Consider the following 17,205-nt stretch of genomic DNA (forward strand, 5'->3'; position numbering starts at 1 on the left):
AAAATGGAATTTAAATAAATAAAGGGGCCTAAAAAATAAATAAATAAATAAATAAATAAATAAATAAATAAATAAATAAGCAGAAATGAAAAAGCAATGTGTAAAAATCTGATGATACAATAAGAATACCTGTTATAAAGATGAATAAGAATAAACCTTTAAAAAATATATGTATATTTAGCTAGCTATCTCACTAGATGATAGCATAGTGATGATACTAATGTCAGAGCAGGGGTGTGTTCTCCAGGGGGGCATCGGATGGCACCAGCTCCAACTGATGCCCCCCTACAAATGATTTGTGCCCCCTAAAATGAGGGCATTAGATAACATTACTGTTAATTTTATAATCCCCCAAATCAGTAGATATATAATTCTAAAGGTGCCATTCCACATAATGAGTACACTTACTTTAGTTACTTTAAAGCTTTAAGTAACTAGCTTAAAGCTTTAAAATTTAAACAATGAACCTGTGAACTATTAAGCTACTTGATTAGGATTTTAACGTTTAGTTTGCTTTTACTTAAATGAAAAGTCTAAATACTTTTTTCCACTTTGAAACAATTTTATCCAGTGCAAGATTATGTTTAAGTTAATAAATTGGATACAGGCATTCGTGAGAGCCTAAAAATCATGTTTTCTACACCAGTTTTCTACAATGCTTTTACTTCTGATGAAATATTCTGACTTATTAGTACCTCTGTGCCACGGTTCTTAAACAATCTTGGAAACACGCCTGTGTCACAGCGGTCATTTCCGTCTCATATGCAGTCTTTGGTTAAAACACACTGGAAAGCTTGAAGAACATTTCCTACAGATCCTTCCAAAAGGCTTAAAAAGAAAAGAAAAGAAACCAGGTAGATTTTCCTGTCATAAGTAGGAGTAAGCTGTTCTGCTATTACAGTAAACATGTTAACAGCCCGGTACAGAAATTGTTTTGGTTTTTCAAGCTAAGGTATCTCTTTTAACAAGACCTGTGTGGCTGGGGCAGAGCTAGAGAAATTTTCTTAGGGTGGCATGAGGGTGGCATGGAAATCAGAGGGGGTGGCAAAAGCAAAGCCATTTCTTTAGACACATACAGTAGTTACATTCTGTAATATGCATTATATATAAATGGTGAAAATACATCAAATGCAATAAGTATACACGTTTCATATAAACAATAACAATAACAAAGTCTATAACTTTCTTATTGGCTTTATCCCAAATCATTAAACATTTCAGTTCGATCTTATGTACTGTACAGCCAACATAATAAATAAGCATGTAGCTCAATAAGTATAAACTCCTGAAAGCTACACAACATTAGGTGGATCAGTTAGAAATGCAAGTCTAACTTCTCTTTGGCACTTTTTTGTTACATGCTTGAATTTACACATAAGGTCAGAAATCTGTACTGTCAAACACTACTGACAACAGGAAATAAAGCCAGCTCAACACTATGGGTAACACATTTTTAATGCAAGGGTAACATTTTGCAATATATTAAGTTTTAGAATTTATATTCAATGTTAACTGTAGCTAGGGTAAAAGTGTTCATGCTATAAACAACACTGTCATATGCAAAACTATGGTTGCACTAGGGATGGCAAGGGATTATTTTAGGATGGCACATGCCACCACAGTAGATCTGCCCCTGCCTGTGTGGTTGCTTTATACAATTTATATAATCATCATGTTAAGGCAGGTCCTGAAGACCAGAACCAGACCACCAAAGGTTCTGTTGTAACCCACTGAATGGCTCTGCAAAATGTGACAAGTGGAAAGAAGAAGGGTATAAATTTCATCGTTTTACTAACAACAGCCTTAACCTGTTAGACACAAAAATACGAAGAAAATAAACCAATAAATATTCGACATGTACATGTTTTTATTGTTAGTATTCCACTAAATAACAAGTAAATAATAAGTTCCCTTTTTTTTCTTTACGATTTTTTATGTTTTCACAGCAGGCGCACAGTAAAGTTTGACTGAAAGGTGAACGCTGACTGGTTGCTGTCTGCTTTGAACCTCTCACGTCTCTGTAACTGTCGTCAGTAACTGAACTGAACTCTGTTGGTGCCTACATGAAAATTTTAAATGACAATATCTAGCAAATAACATGGTTTGCTACATGGTTAGTTTTTTTTTTCTCTTTCTTTTTTTCAATTGATCTGCGTGAACTTGACAAACAGTACAAAAGTCTGAGCTCCAGTTTTAGTGAGAAAGAACTGGTTTTAGCCAGGAAAACCCCTGCAACCTGATACAGTATGCTCCAAGAAGAAATTACGCACTTCACTTAAATGCTCCGTTTATGACCAATATACACAAAAAGTAAAGCTCTGAGCAGTTGGAGTTGTGATTAATTTAGGAAAACATTTAGCAAATAACTCAAGAGTTGTAGTCATTCCTCTGACACATTGTGACACACTTATATACAGTATGATTTAGTCCTTTAACATACAATATGTGCTTGTCACACCAAAGCACTAAAGCTCATTTACCATTTTGAGTATATCTTGTAAATTTCCCCATGCTTATCATTAATTCCCCCCCTCCAAGTGTTTCCTTATCTTTCCCTCTTCTTTATCTGTGGGGTTGATTATATTTGGTTTGTGAAATGCAAATATCTGATGTTTCAGCGTAACTGTGTGTAAAATGTACTGGACAATGCAACAAAGTGGCTTATTGTGTGCAGAGAGTTGAATATTGTGACAGTACAGGGTGGAAATGGAGAACAGTTGACTCTCTGCTGGAGAATCTACTTTTCTACTTCATGTAATGACGATGTGGAGCGTTATTATATGAAGTAGAAAAGATTCTGTAGTTGAGGGCTTCACTAAATAGAATATAGAAAGTGCTCCCCTGCCTGCCCAGTGAGTGGTACAGAAGGCAGTCAGGATTAGCTTACACATGATCAAAGGATGAAGAAATCCTCCTTCAGCTTTCACTGGCCAAAATTTTGATTCCTCTTCTGTTGCAGCTGCTGTCTGTTTGGTGTCCATGCCACTTGTCATTGATCGCTGCCTTTACACCAATTTAGAGTTTTTCACATATGCATGTACCAGTCCCTCCCTTTGTAGATGATACACTAGCAGATTTCTTAGGTGTTGGATGCTTTGTGGTAAGGGCTCTTTGTGACCTGAGCAGTTATTTTTACAACAGTTTAGTCATAGAAAAGTCTTGCTGTGATTCTGTCAAGGTAGAGTCCTTGTAAGTATTTTAATTGCCTGAGTGCAAACCAGATCTGCAATGTCATGCCTACTGCAAATGCATCCTTCTCTTTGCACCAAAGTTATAAAAGTAAACCATAACTTAACAAAAGACTAAAACTAGGTGCAAAACTGTTTCAGCTACTTTAAAAATGTAATTTAAAGCTTACTCCGCCACTCCAACCAAAACAAAACAAAAAATATTTCTTAGAAAAACATTTTTTGCCACCCATAAATCAAAATTTCAACTCACTAACTCAAAACATCAAGAAAATTAACATAAAACTTAAAATGTCAAGTTATAAAGTTCAGTATGTTCAGATAATAACCCCAAATTATGAAAAAAGAAGAAAAAAAAAACAGGGTTTGTGATTGGCAAATACCAGGTTCTATACAAATATCTTTAGTTTTAGATATAATAGATATGCTGGACAAAAGGTTTTAAACATGCGCTGCTGCGAGGCAGGACGAAAAGAGGAAGTACACAGAGAAGACAATTGCCTGGACAAAGTGTTTATATTTTTATATGCTTTATTCTTAATTCCATGAATATTGCTCTTAACCAGTTGGCAAGCCTGGATATAATATAATAAAATGACTGTAAAGGGACTAAGATAAACTAAAATGAACAAAAAATAAAACACTTGGACCTCACCCGAACTTCACGGACACAGGATCTGCAGTTGGAGTTCCACGTCCAGGCCAGCGGCGGCGCTGGAGTGCTAAGGGAGGCCGGTAGTGTGAGTTGGAAGTCGGTGTTAAGCTGGTTGGCTGGCACGGTCTGGTTGGTCGGTTGATGGTAGCCATGGCTCGAGTCGCTGCGCTACTGCTCTTACCGGTTCTTATTGAATCGGTATTATCAATTTCCTTCTTTTTACCGGTCAACACCAGAAAGTGTTTACGGGAGGAGATCCACAAAGACGTGCTAGTCACGGGGGAGTATGACATAAGCGAGCAGGCGAACACGAAAACTAATCTGAAGGTGAGCGCAGACCTGCTGGCTAGCTACCCTCACCATTACCAAGTTTGTTGTCGGGGCCGAAATGGCTTCAATCTGGTTTTTAATGACCCGATGCATCGCTTACAAGTGACTCTCGTGGCTATATATGTTAAATCGAGTAATTTCTGCTGCGAAAATGTCTACTGTTGTTAGCATTGTAGCTAGCCCAGGCCCAGAAAACCTCGGCTTCCTGGTTTTAGAAGCTAATTAGCCAGCTGGCTACAGTCAGTGCTCGCTAACACTCCCGTTCAGGTTAATTTGAGGGGTAATTTACTTTTTTAAAAAATTAGTTAAGATACCTTGACACTAGTGAGCACTCGCTGTAACACACAGTGCACGTATTTATATTAAAACATTGGAGAAACGACCCTGCCGGTGACTTCGTCTGGGCTCTGCTGCTGTTACACGTCAGTCTTAGGGTCCATTCAGCTGCCAAGCACAGCTTAGCCATATTAGCACATTAGCTTCCAACACGTCAGTGATGGTTTGTGTATTATTTAAATGAAGATCTTAAAAGATTTTCCTCACATCAAAGAAAATGACCGATATTTATACTGTTACAGATTGCACTGCGTCCTCACGAAGTTATTTTGTTTTTTTTACTCCCCTCATGTTCTAACAGCTGGCAGTTTAATGGCTTGCGTGGGGTGTTGCAGCCTTGCATTTTCAGACACATGTAAGGATGACAAGCAACCATCATCACAATCTCAGCCTATAACTATCTAGAAAACGACACAGTTGAAGTGTCTGAAATCCTCATGTTGGTGTCATAAAAATACCATTATTAGTGATAATACTGGTCAATGATTTAAAATTCCCACATTAAAGAGCAAAGTAATTCAGTATTGATTTAAATATTTCAGTTAATATTCTGCTGTTTCTTTGGCTCTTGACTGTTGTTTATTGCTTTTGTGTATCTTTGCAGATCACAGACTCCTCTGGCCACACTCTTTACTCCAAGGAAGATGCTTCAAAAGGAAAGTTTGCATTCACCACAGAGGACTATGACATGTTTGAGGTTTGCTTCGAGAGCAAATCACCCATGGGTAAGCATGCCAACCCCCCATGTGTGTTATGGACAGCTGCTGCTGTTCACACACACTTGGTTTTATGCCTTAGTCACTGTCAAATCTTCTGATTAACCATTTAACCCGCTGTCTTCATCCGCTATTACTTATTAGTTTTAGTAGATTTTGCAGTGATTTTGGGTTATATCGATAGATGGTCATGAAACTGAAAAGTGTAATTAATGAAAATGATTAATAAAATAAATGAATGCAAGTGATATTCCAGCCACTGTTGGCCTATAAGGTGGCTGGTGACAACAACTAGTGCTAAATGTTCAACATGACATAATGTACAACTGAAAGACTACATTTATTGATTCTTTACTATATGGCAGGGCTCGCAAAATCGCTAGCCCGACGTCCCAGAGCTAGCGATATCTCTGGTCGGGCAACCAAAATCTATCTCAACCCGCCCGTCGGGTTATCATATAGCCCGACGGGCGGGGCTGAGATAGATTTTGGTCGCCCGACCGGAGATATCGCTAGCTCCGGGATGTCGGGCTAGCGATTTTGCGAGCCCTGTATGGGGATTTCTACATTTCAGATAGGGGGAAGAAATAAGAAAGGCCAAAATTATCATCATCACATCAAGCCAATGTTTCAAAATCAGGGCATCGCTACAAATACATCAATTATCTATACGTTTTATGTATTGATTCCTATTTGCACTGTGACTGTTAAAGTTTTACAATGCTTGTCTTTCCTGGTGTGTAAGTTAGTGATTTTTAGTTCAAGCTTCACAAAGTGCTGTAAAAGAGTATTCTTTTACAGCACTTTGTGAAGCTTGGTAAAAAAAAAAGTGCTAGAAAGGATAAATTATATAAATGATGCTCATTTTAAATGTTTCAGTGAAATTGAATATGATGATTAAAGTTTTTTGCTCTTTTAATCAGGAACTGGAAGAGTGCCTGACCAGCTGGTCAATCTGGACATGAAGCACGGTGTTGAGGCCAAAAACTACGAAGAGGTCAGAATCAGTCTGAAATGTTTGTTTGTTTTCATATAGATGATGCACATGGTGTCTTGGAGATCAGGTCAGTAGGTTTTCTTGAAGCAGCCTACAATATCTTCACTGTTACATATAGGTTTAGTCTCATGTTAATCAAATGTTACGGAAGCATAATCTGGCAGTTGTGACCTCAGTGCCTCCTTTTTTAAAACTTGTCTTTTTTCCTGGAAGTACTGCTGTAGTTGTCTTTTGTTGAAGGACAGTGTTGACCTCAGGGTGCTTTGGTAATGTGTGCGGGAGGTTCCCTGGCTTCACATCATTCAATTTTTCTTGTATAGGGACGTGTGTATCGTCACAGTACTTGGGTTCCTTTCCCGAAAATGTATTACCACTAACTGTGACTGCCTTAGGCAACACTTTAGAAATTTAGGCGTGATAAAGAGCTGTGAGCTGATGATCAGTCCTCCCTCCCCACCCACACGCAGCGCACAAACATTACATGCTGTTCTTTGCGTGTTGATGGATGTTCGCCGAGACTTCCAAGTGGGCATTCCTGTTTGTGGGTAGCTGCAATTTCAGCTCCACCCACCATGTATTCACCTACATAGATGGACATGTTACTTATTGAACAAATTTGCAAGCTGTTCAGTGGGGGGTGTGGTTAAAAACACTGGAAGAATTCCTCACTGTTGCAGAATACTTGAGAATGTGTGCTTGGTAGAGCCGGCTGTAGTGTGCTGTGTTTTTGATCATTTGGCAGCTCACGGGTTTTTTACATCCAAGGTCCTAATGGCTGAGTGGGCCTGAAAAATAAATAAATATATATTTTACTTTATTTATTTTTGTTTCACACGACTAAAGGATGCATAGAGAAATTAAGTAGAAACATTCAAACCTGTTTCGGACAGTTTTCCAGGCCTTTCTTGGACTGACGAGAATTTGTTCTAGTGGCTTACATCAAGTCATGCACAAAAAAAACAAACCAGGAGCTACCACATAACCAAGAAACTTTCTGACGCTAGTTGAGTTGGTACACGTCATGCATTGATATCATAACACGCTGTGGTTGGTTGTGGTTGCGGAACAAGGCCAACCACACCCAGGCTTTTCTCAGGTGCAATTGTTCACACCAGAGTTCGAATGGCAGATTCTCATGAACCTGTGTAAACAGGAATGCTTTGGCATACACACGACACTAGACTGACACCTGCTGGACAAATTATTTAATGACCCTTCTTCTCAAGCTGTTGTACAACCTTCTCTGCCATTTCCCTCTGATCATTTTCTTTTGTCCCTCCAGATTGCCAAGGTGGAGAAATTGAAGCCTCTTGAGGTTGAGCTCAGGCGCCTGGAAGACCTCTCGGAGTCCATCGTGAACGACTTTGCTTACATGAAAAAAAGAGAAGAGGAGATGCGGGACACCAATGGTAATACAACCCAGCACATAGCTATTCAGTAGCTCTCTCACTGAATTCAGTTTAATTTTATTTATATAGTGGCAAATTGCAGCTGTCACCTCAAGGAGTGTATTTTAAGTTAAAAATCCAACAATCCCAAAAGTCACACAACTCCTTATAAACTTGGACTTGGTGACTGTGGGAAGGGAAAACTCAGATTTAGCATAAAGAAACCTCTAGCAGAAGCATTGTCGGGCTGGAGCAGCCATCTGCTGCAAATGTTCCTTTGTTATTGTTTTCTTAGGAAGTAGCTAAAGACGTCAGAGTAAAGTTGTCTGCTTGTAGTGGTTACTTCAGTGATGAACAAGGAGTATTGCATCACTGTCCTATAACACGGCTACCCTTTTTTCGGTCATCTGTCTACAGAATCCACCAACACACGCGTGCTGTACTTCAGCATATTCTCCATGTGCTGTCTGATTGGGCTGGCCACATGGCAGGTCTTCTACTTGAGGCGTTTCTTCAAGGCTAAGAAGCTGATTGAGTAGAGCGACCCGCTCCCAGCTCCTTACCTCGCGGGACGCTGCCTGACGGTCAGCCAACACATCCAAACATCCACCCTCCTTGGACTAGCTTCAGCAAACAACAGCAAGTGGGGGCTCAAAATCTAGTTTTCAAGGCTGAGAGAGAGAGTACCAAGGTTTTCTTCTGGGGAAAAATAAAAGTAAAAATAAAAAAAATATCACCTGCTTATTTAGTGGTTGGAAACATGAAAAGCGCTGTAGGGAGAAATGCACTGTAAAACATGGGAGATGTCCGTCTCTGTGGTTGACATTTCTGTCTGCACTGTTTCGAATGTTGCAGCTCACTGAATAAGAACTTCGAGCGTTCGTTGAACAGCAATGTTTGATTTTGAGCTCAGTTTGAATGGATGTGCCATGAGCGAATGTCTTTTGCCCTCCTGTTTATACACTCATTCTTTGCCATGCCAAGTAAACTAGATCCTTGGTGCCCTTTTATTGAGTGAAGGTTCTTTGAAAACACAGTTTGTTGTTACTTTGATGAGACAATTGGCAACCACTGAACTTCTGTGTTTTGTCACTTAATTTGCATACATGTCTGGTAGCTAAATTTAACTGTTTTTTTTTTTTTCATATTGTAATTACCACTTAGTTCTTTCAACTGGTAATTTTCTTTTTCTTTTTGGGGGTTGTGAGTTGTCAGTAATATTCTTAGTTGTAAATTAGGTCATTTCTATGGGCTCTTGCATAGATTTTTGTTTCGGAACATTAACATCACCTATCAAATGAAGCAAGGAACCAAAAACCTTGTTCCTAGGAAGGAATTTGTAACATCCTATGTATATGGTTATGAGTAAAAACACCCTCCTGATTTCTATTATACAGTTTATATATATCTATATATATATTTGTGAAAGCTTCTCCTGTCAGAGTGCAATGGACAGAGGTGTTGAAATGTAAAGCTGTCCAAGCATTTTCAGTCACAGGCCCTTCTTCTTGACACTGGTAGAGCTAATTATTCTTCTGAAATTTCACAAATATCAGTTCCCAACTACAGTATGTGCAGATCCATCCAACATGCTTCTTTCCAGCAGAATTGTTTTGGCTCGGGGTGGTTGCAGATTGTTTTTGATGGGGATAATTTAAAGCATCTGTCATGGGGTACATTTTTAACAGTGAACGTTGTGCGCAGTCACTGATTTTTATGTTGACTGATTAAATTTTGTAAATTTGTGTTGGGCTTTTATTCAATAAACTATTGGATGGATTTACATTATTTTTGTTTTGTCCTTTGAATTGCCTATTTAGGCATTTTTGAAAAGTAGGAGACGCATGTAGAGTGCATGTGCTCTCATTGGCTGATTTGTTATGTACCCCTGCCCAACTGCCAAGTAGTGCATGCATCTAATCAATCACATGGCAGCAGCTCAGTGCATTTAGACATGTAGACATGGTCAAGACAACCTGCTCAAGGTCAAGCTGAGCATCAGAATGGCGAAGAAAGGTGATTTGCGTGGCTTTGAATGTGGCCTGTTTGCTGGTGCCAGATGGGCTCGTCTGAGTATATCAGAAACTGCTTGTCCACTTGAATTTTCTCCACACAACCATCTCTGGGGTTTCCAGAGTATGGGTTAAAAAAAAAAAGAAAAAGGAAAATATCCAGTGAGCAGCAGTTCTCGCAAGTTGGGTGAAACTCCATCATTGATGCAAGAGGTCAGAGAATGACCAGATTGTTTTAATCATTTTTAGTCATGTTTTTATTGTGTTTTTACCGTTTTAAATACATCAGAAACCTCCATTTATTTATTTTTGCCTTTCCACGTTTCCAACATGTTACATATGCATGTTCTGTATTGTTTAGCTGTAAAGAAGGCTAAAGAGCAATTTCTGCTCGTATTTCACATGTACTAATGCTTTATAGCGGTTTTAAAAACAAAGCCTGTTTGACTACAATGGCAACTGTCACTTCAGTTAGACTGTCATTCTTCTGTTACTATTGGTTGATTGAAAGCAAATAATAGCTCAAAAACACTTGTCACACCCAAGGTATTCAGAACAGCGTCTATGAATGGACAACATACAGAAGTTTGGGAAGATGGGCTGCAGCAGGAGAAGACCACACCAGGTGTATTTCCTGTCTGCTAACAACAGGAAACTGAGGCTAAAGTTCACGCAGGCTCACCAGAATTGGACAAAAGAAGATTTGGACTAAGGAACATGAAAACTTGGATTCCGGATGCCTCGTATCACTGGTTCAGGATGGTAGTGATGATGTAATGAAGTTGGGGATGTTTCTTTGGCAGCATCTTGTTGAATCTTTGCCACAAAGAATTAAAGCAGTTCTGAAGGCAAAAGGGTGTGCTAGTGAAGTGTGTTTATGTTTGTTTATGACTGTTATTGAATCTGCTGAGTGCTACAGTTTCTAACATGAAGCCATCATGTTAAAGTGACTTGATGCTTTCCAGTAGCCTAATATTTAGATGTGGAAGTCACCTTTTAAATGTATTTTTTGCCAGATCAAAGTGGAAAAAAATCAATGAAATAATTTTAGTAACAAACAATCTAGAAATAGACTAAAATCTAGTGGAAAAACAGTGTTGCTAACAAATTAAAACCAAGCAGAAAAACAGGTGTCCTCTGTGTCACAGCCTGATGACATTCAAATTTCCTGTCACACTAATGATTTTAAACCAGAAATCCAAACATCCCATCACCATAACAGCAGTTATCTAGGTTGGCTAGAGAACCTGCCTCACTAACCTATTAATCTTACTTTTTAGAACAACTCTTTCTGTTGATCACAGTAACGACCAATAAATTTTCTTTTTGCATGCCTTAAAGCACGTGAATAATGATCACTAATGACCAATTAAATGGTAAATGGCCTGCATTTGTATAGCGCTTTTCTAGTCACTAAGGACCCCCAAAGCGCTTCACACTACATTCAGTCATTCACCCATTCACACACACATTCACACACTGGCGATGGCAAGCTACATTGTAGCCACAGCTGCCCTGGGGCGCACTGACAGAGGCGAGTGATCAAACTGTCCAGAAGATGATAACCATCTAAACACAGCTAGGATGCATGCAACACAGCGTATCTGAAGAGATGATGGAGCCATTAACCTCATGTGGAAGATGCTTCGATCCAAACAATTTCCAATAGATTGAACCTCTGCAGTGAGAAGAGGCAGATGCCATCAAAAGATGAAAAGTGAGCAACTGTGTTCTTATCTTTGTGTTTTGTGAGGCAATACTTTATAATGTCTTATATGCATCCAAATAAAATACTTGTGTCTGAAAGAGGAAGGCTGACAGTCACGACTGTTACTGGAGGATAATACAGAGACGCCAGGGTGTACTTTAGTTAGAGATTCCACTTATAGTTGCTATCAATTATTCAGACTCCCAGATCAGTACCACAGGATACCTGCACCATAATCACAATCCACCAGGCTCAATACAAAATCATATGATTGTGACAGACAATAACCTCAACAACTGGTGCTTCAGTGCGTTACTTCTGTCTTGTTTTTGTGCATAACTTCTGTGTCTGGGCACTCCTCTGGATATTCTTACACCAGAGAAGAGCTTCTTAACCACAGGACTACAACACCTGTGGATTTACTTCCAATATTTGTCGCATCCGCGGCAGATTTACTGCAGACTCTGATCAGGAAAGTGAGACGCCGAAAGAGAGGTAAGCGAGCCGGCGCACTCGTGCGTCTGAGGAGACGTGGACTGCGAACTGCTCTTCCTGGGATCTTCCTTTCCAATGTACGATCACTCAGGAATAAGACAGACGAACTGGCCCTGATGAGAAGCATGAACAGAGACTTTGCCTCCTCCTGTGTGTTATGTTTTACGGAGACGTGGCTCTGTGAGGACATCCCGGACAGCGCGCTCAAGCTGGAGGGCTTTCATCTGCTGCGCGCTGACCGGCAGGCCTCTCTCTCTGGTAAGACCAAAGGTGGAGGTGTCTGCTTCTACATTAATAGTGGCTGGTGCACAGATGTAACAGTGATTGCTCAGCACTGCTCTTCCTCTCTGGAATACCTTTTCATTCACTGCAAACCGTTTTATTCTCCGCGGGAGTTTGCTTCATTCATCCTGGCCGCTGTTTACATCCCGCCAGATGCGGATGCGCAGGCAGCTCAGTGCGCACTCGCGGAGCAGATACTGCACATGGAGCGGACATTCCCGGACTCTCTCATCATTGCTCTTGGGGACTTTAACAAAGCCAATCTGAGCCATGAGCTTCCCAAATACAAGCAGTATATTAAATGCCCGACCAGAGAGGAGAGGACATTAGACCACTGTTACAGCACGATCAGCGGGGCCTATCGTGCGGTGCCCCGCGCTTCACTCGGACTTTCTGACCACGTCATGATCCACCTAATCCCCGCGTACAGACAGAGGCTGAAGCTCTCCAAACCTGTCGTGAGGACCAAAAAACTGTGGAGCAACGAGGCTGTGGAGGAGCTTCGCACGTGTTTGGAGTCTACAGACTGGGACACAATGAAGGCTGTGTCACGGCGGGGTGCGCCGATGTGTGCGGGAACAGGACCCAAAAGCAGATGATGACGAGGAATAGTAATGATTAACAGAAAAGTGAACCTTTATTGCGATGACGGCAGGAAATGAACCAAGAGACCAAAGCAAACAGGCAAAACACTAAGAAACAAAACACTGAACTGACAAAACACTAAGAAACAAAACACTAAAGGTACTAAGACCAAAAACTATAACTATGACCGAGGTGGAAAATAAACAGGCTATGACTATGACCATGACTCTGGTGAGAATAAACAGACGAACTGACAATGGCATGAAGAAAACAAAAGGCTTAAATACAGACATGAGGTGATCAGGGGAAGTGGCGACACATGAGGAAACAGCTGACTGACATGAATCTAATGACAGGACCAGGAGGAGTGAAACTAAATACAATGACCAAAGAACACATGACACTGTCAGAATAAAACAGGAAACACTAAAACTAGACATGACAATACAAACCTAACATACCAAATACGTGATGAATAATGCAAGAACTCAAACAGAAAACCCAGGAGCAATAACTGCCTAAACTAAAGGCAAATATGAAATAACACAAAACTAACAACATCTCAAAAAATAAGAACAATACAAAGAAAACTCAAAGTGCTGGGTCGGAGACCCAGCCTGTGACAGGCTGCTTCTAACAGCTTGGACGAGTTTACGGACACTGTCACCTCCTATATCCACTTCTGTGAGGACAGCATTGTGCCATCACGCACCAGGGTGAGTTATAACAATGACAAACCCTGGTTTACTCCTAAACTCAAAAAGCTGTGGCTGGAAAAGAGAAAGGCGTTGAGAAGCGGAGACAGGGACTGCTACAGAGAGGCCAAGTACAGGTTCACTAAAGAAGTGGACATTGCTAAACATCAGCACTCTGAGAAGATGCAGCAGCAGATCTCAGAGAATGACTCGGCCTCTGTGTGGAAAGGTTTTAGGAATATCACCAACTACAAGCCTAAAACCCCCCACTCCACTGACGACTTGCTCTTGGCCAACACCCTTAACGACTTTTACTGCCGTTTTGACGAGCCATCAGGCAGCCTTCACACCTCCAACGGCCCCAACAATAGAGACACTTTGGACACTCATTCCCCCACCTCTCCCCCCTCCATAGAGCCATCACCACCTTCAAACTGTTCACCTACAACACCCCCCTCCTCACCCCACACAAAAGAGGATTTCACACCACCTCCTCCCACCACAACTCTTCATATTCATGAAGCAGATGTGAGGAAGCAGTTTAAGAGTCTGAATGCTCGAAAAGCTCCCGGCCCAGACGGTGTGTCTCCTGCCACCCTCAGACACTGTGCAAACGAGCTGGCCCCAGTGTTTTCTGGCATTTTCAACTCCTCACTGCAGGCATGCCATGTGCCTGCCTGCTTCAAGTCCTCCACCATAATCCCTGTCCCCAAGAAACCTAGGATCACTGGACTAAATGACTACAGACCCGTGGCTCTGACATCTGTGGTCATGAAGTCATTTGAGCGCCTAGTTCTCTCCCATCTCAAGACCCTCACAGCCCCCCTCCTGGACCCCCTGCAGTTTGCATATAGAGCCAACAGGTCTGTAGACGACGCCATCAACATGGCCCTACACTTCATCCTGCAGCATCTGGACTCCCCAGGAACCTACGCCAGGATCCTGTTTGTGGACTTCAGCTCTGCCTTCAACACCATCCTTCCAGACCATCTCCGAGACAAGCTTTCCCAGATGAATGTGCCTGATCCCATCTGCCGGTGGATCACTGACTTCCTGACGGACAGGAAGCAGCATGTGAGGCTGGGAAAGAATGTCTCGGACTCCCGGACCATCAGCACCGGCTCCCCTCAGGGCTGTGTTCTTTCTCCTCTGCTCTTCTCCCTGTACACCAACTGCTGCACCTCCACCCACCAGTCTGTCAAGCTAATCAAGTTTGCAGATGACACCACCGTTATCGGACTCATCTCGGACGGGGATGAGTCTGCCTACAGGAGGGAGGTTGAACGTCTGGTGTCCTGGTGCAGCCACAACAACCTGGTGCTGAATGCCCAGAAGACAGTGGAGATTATTGTGGACTTCAGGAAGCACACAGCTCCACTCCCCCCCATCATCCTGACTGACACCCCCATCACCTCTGTGGACTCGTTCCGCTTCCTGGGTACCACCATCACCCAGGACCTGAAGTGGGAGCCCACCATCACTTCCGTCATTAAGAAAGCCCAGCAGAGGATGTACTTCCTGAGGCAGCTGAAGAAATTCAACCTGCCAACACGGACGATGATGCAATTCTACACTGCAATCATCGAGTCCATCCTCACCTCCTCCATCACCGTGTGGTACGCTGGAGCCACTATCAGGGACAAACAGAGACTGCAGCGTGTTGTGCGCTCTGCTGAGAAGGTGATTGGCTGCAGACTCCCATCTCTGCAGGACCTGTACACCTCCAGGACACTGCGGCGTGCAGCTCGGATCTCAGCTGACCCTTCTCACCCTGGACACAGTCTGTTTGACCTGCTCCCCTCAGGCAGGAGGCTCCGGTCCATTCGCACCAGAACCTCTCGCCATAAGAACAGTTTCTTCCCCTCTGCTGTCGGACACATGAACAATAACCGTATGACTGTTCCCACCACTAACACATGACCCTACGCTGTGTTCACTGCATCATTCCATGTTTGGCACTGATCACCACCTGCACTCATGTATATATCATGTATATATCTATCCACTTAGCACTTTTAATTCTTATTCTTATTTTTATATTTTTATGACAGTATGTTTGCACTGAAGCACCGCAGCAATTTCCTAATGTTGTAAACCTGCTCAACATTTGGCAATAAAACCCTTTCTGATTCTGATTCTGATTCTGATTCTGAACATTAATTTCAAGGTGATGGAATATCATGGGACTGCGCTCTATTATTGCTTTGTTATAAGATAGAACTTTATTAATCCCTCGGGTGGGTTCCTCTGGGAAATTCGATTTCCAAAAAAAGCACAGCAACGACCGAAGTTACAGTTACAGAATTGTTATATATATATATATATATATATATATATATATATATATATATATATATATATATATATATATATATATATATATATATATATATATATATATACACACACACACACACACACACACACACACACACACACACACACACACACACACACACATATATAAATACAGAAACAAATATAAATAAAATATGCAAAGGGGATAAATAGAATAAATAGGAATAAAAAATAAAAATACAAGTGAATTGCACATTTCAAGTATTGAGTCTATTGCACTGTTGACTATTTACAAAAAGTATTGCACAAGGTATTGTACAGTGAGGTGAAGAGGCACTACAGCTTAGTTGTTCCCCCCTCCTTTGTCCTCCTGTTTCCCCTCCCTCTCCCCTCCAGAGAGGAGTTAAACAGTTTGATGGCGTGTGGGACAAAGGAGTTTTTAAGTCTGTTAATAATCCCCCTGCATAAAGCAACAGTCCCGACATATTCTCAGAAACTTATAGTTAGTAGAAATCCAAGAAAAGTCAGCAGTATTTCAATGGCTTACAGTTTTTTCTGATTGCTTAAGCACATTTTTTGTAACTATTGGCTAATTTTGCAAAACTCTTCACACAAATAAGAAAACCTGTCACCCAATAATCAAAACATTGTAGTTCTCTTGCAAAAGCAAACACAGCTGGATTAACTCTTCACACCTTCGTAAAAATGGTGTTTCCGTATCAAACAGTACACACAAGCCATCATCTACTAAGCACACAATGCGCCAACTGCACACTGATGGTATGAATACAAAACACATCTGGCTTTTGCTTTCTCTGTGCACAAGGTAGGCTATGTCAGTTTGAGCTCATACTTCTGTCATAGATCCATAAGCATAGAGGGATCCAAACTTCAAGTACTGGTGTTTATTCAAACACATCAAAACAAACACAAGTGTTTATTTCCAAGTATAGGATTATTTGCAATCGCCATAATGACTATATGGGTTACTTGGTCTGCAGTGAACATGCTTCCTCTGCCCCCAGCATCTGGTCATCTAGCAATTCTGTAAAGTAACAATTTCAGTATTTTTACATCAATGGTATTGGTGTGTTTCTCATTGGCATATGGCAGTGCTACAAATCTTTGTGCGAAGTGACTGTACTAACCGATTCTCATTTCAAGATGTCCTTATGGTACTTGCTACAGTGTAGCGGCTCGAGTTAGGGTGGACCTGTTGGCCAGCTACCCTCAGGGTCATTCCACGGTTGATTACATGGTCCACTATTGTAGCTCTGATGTCATCAGCAATTCTATTTCTTACTCTTCCTACCCTTCCTCTCCCCCCTCCTCATCTTCCTCTCCTCCCTCCTCATCTTCCTCTTGCTCCTCCTTGTCCTTGTCGTCCTCTTCATCCTACTTCTTCACCTCCACGTCCTCTTCCTCGGCCTCCTCTACTTCTCACTCTTTCTGCTCCCTCCATTGTACTCCGCACACACAGCTTACCTGTATTATAGTGCTTAGGCTGATTGCAAAGTGAA

General features: G+C 41.4%; 1 protein-coding gene across 1 annotated transcript; it reads left to right on the forward strand.

Moving 5' to 3' along the window:
• Positions 1–3,940: 3,940 nt before the first annotated feature.
• tmed10 (transmembrane p24 trafficking protein 10) lies at positions 3,941–9,772 on the forward strand. Its single transcript, XM_085382078.1, has 5 exons — positions 3,941–4,170; positions 5,114–5,234; positions 6,149–6,222; positions 7,505–7,631; positions 8,028–9,772. The coding sequence occupies exons 1-5, from the start codon at positions 3,985–3,987 to the stop codon at positions 8,147–8,149; spliced, it is 630 nt and encodes a 209-aa protein (XP_085238204.1). The 5' UTR covers positions 3,941–3,984; the 3' UTR covers positions 8,150–9,772.
• Positions 9,773–17,205: the final 7,433 nt, after the last annotated feature.

Source organism: Rhamphochromis longiceps, linkage group LG15 (assembly GCF_057381845.1).
Source record: "Rhamphochromis longiceps isolate RC_006_pf linkage group LG15, R_longiceps_female_GT1.1, whole genome shotgun sequence".
Classification (NCBI taxonomy): Eukaryota; Metazoa; Chordata; class Actinopteri; order Cichliformes; family Cichlidae; genus Rhamphochromis; species Rhamphochromis longiceps.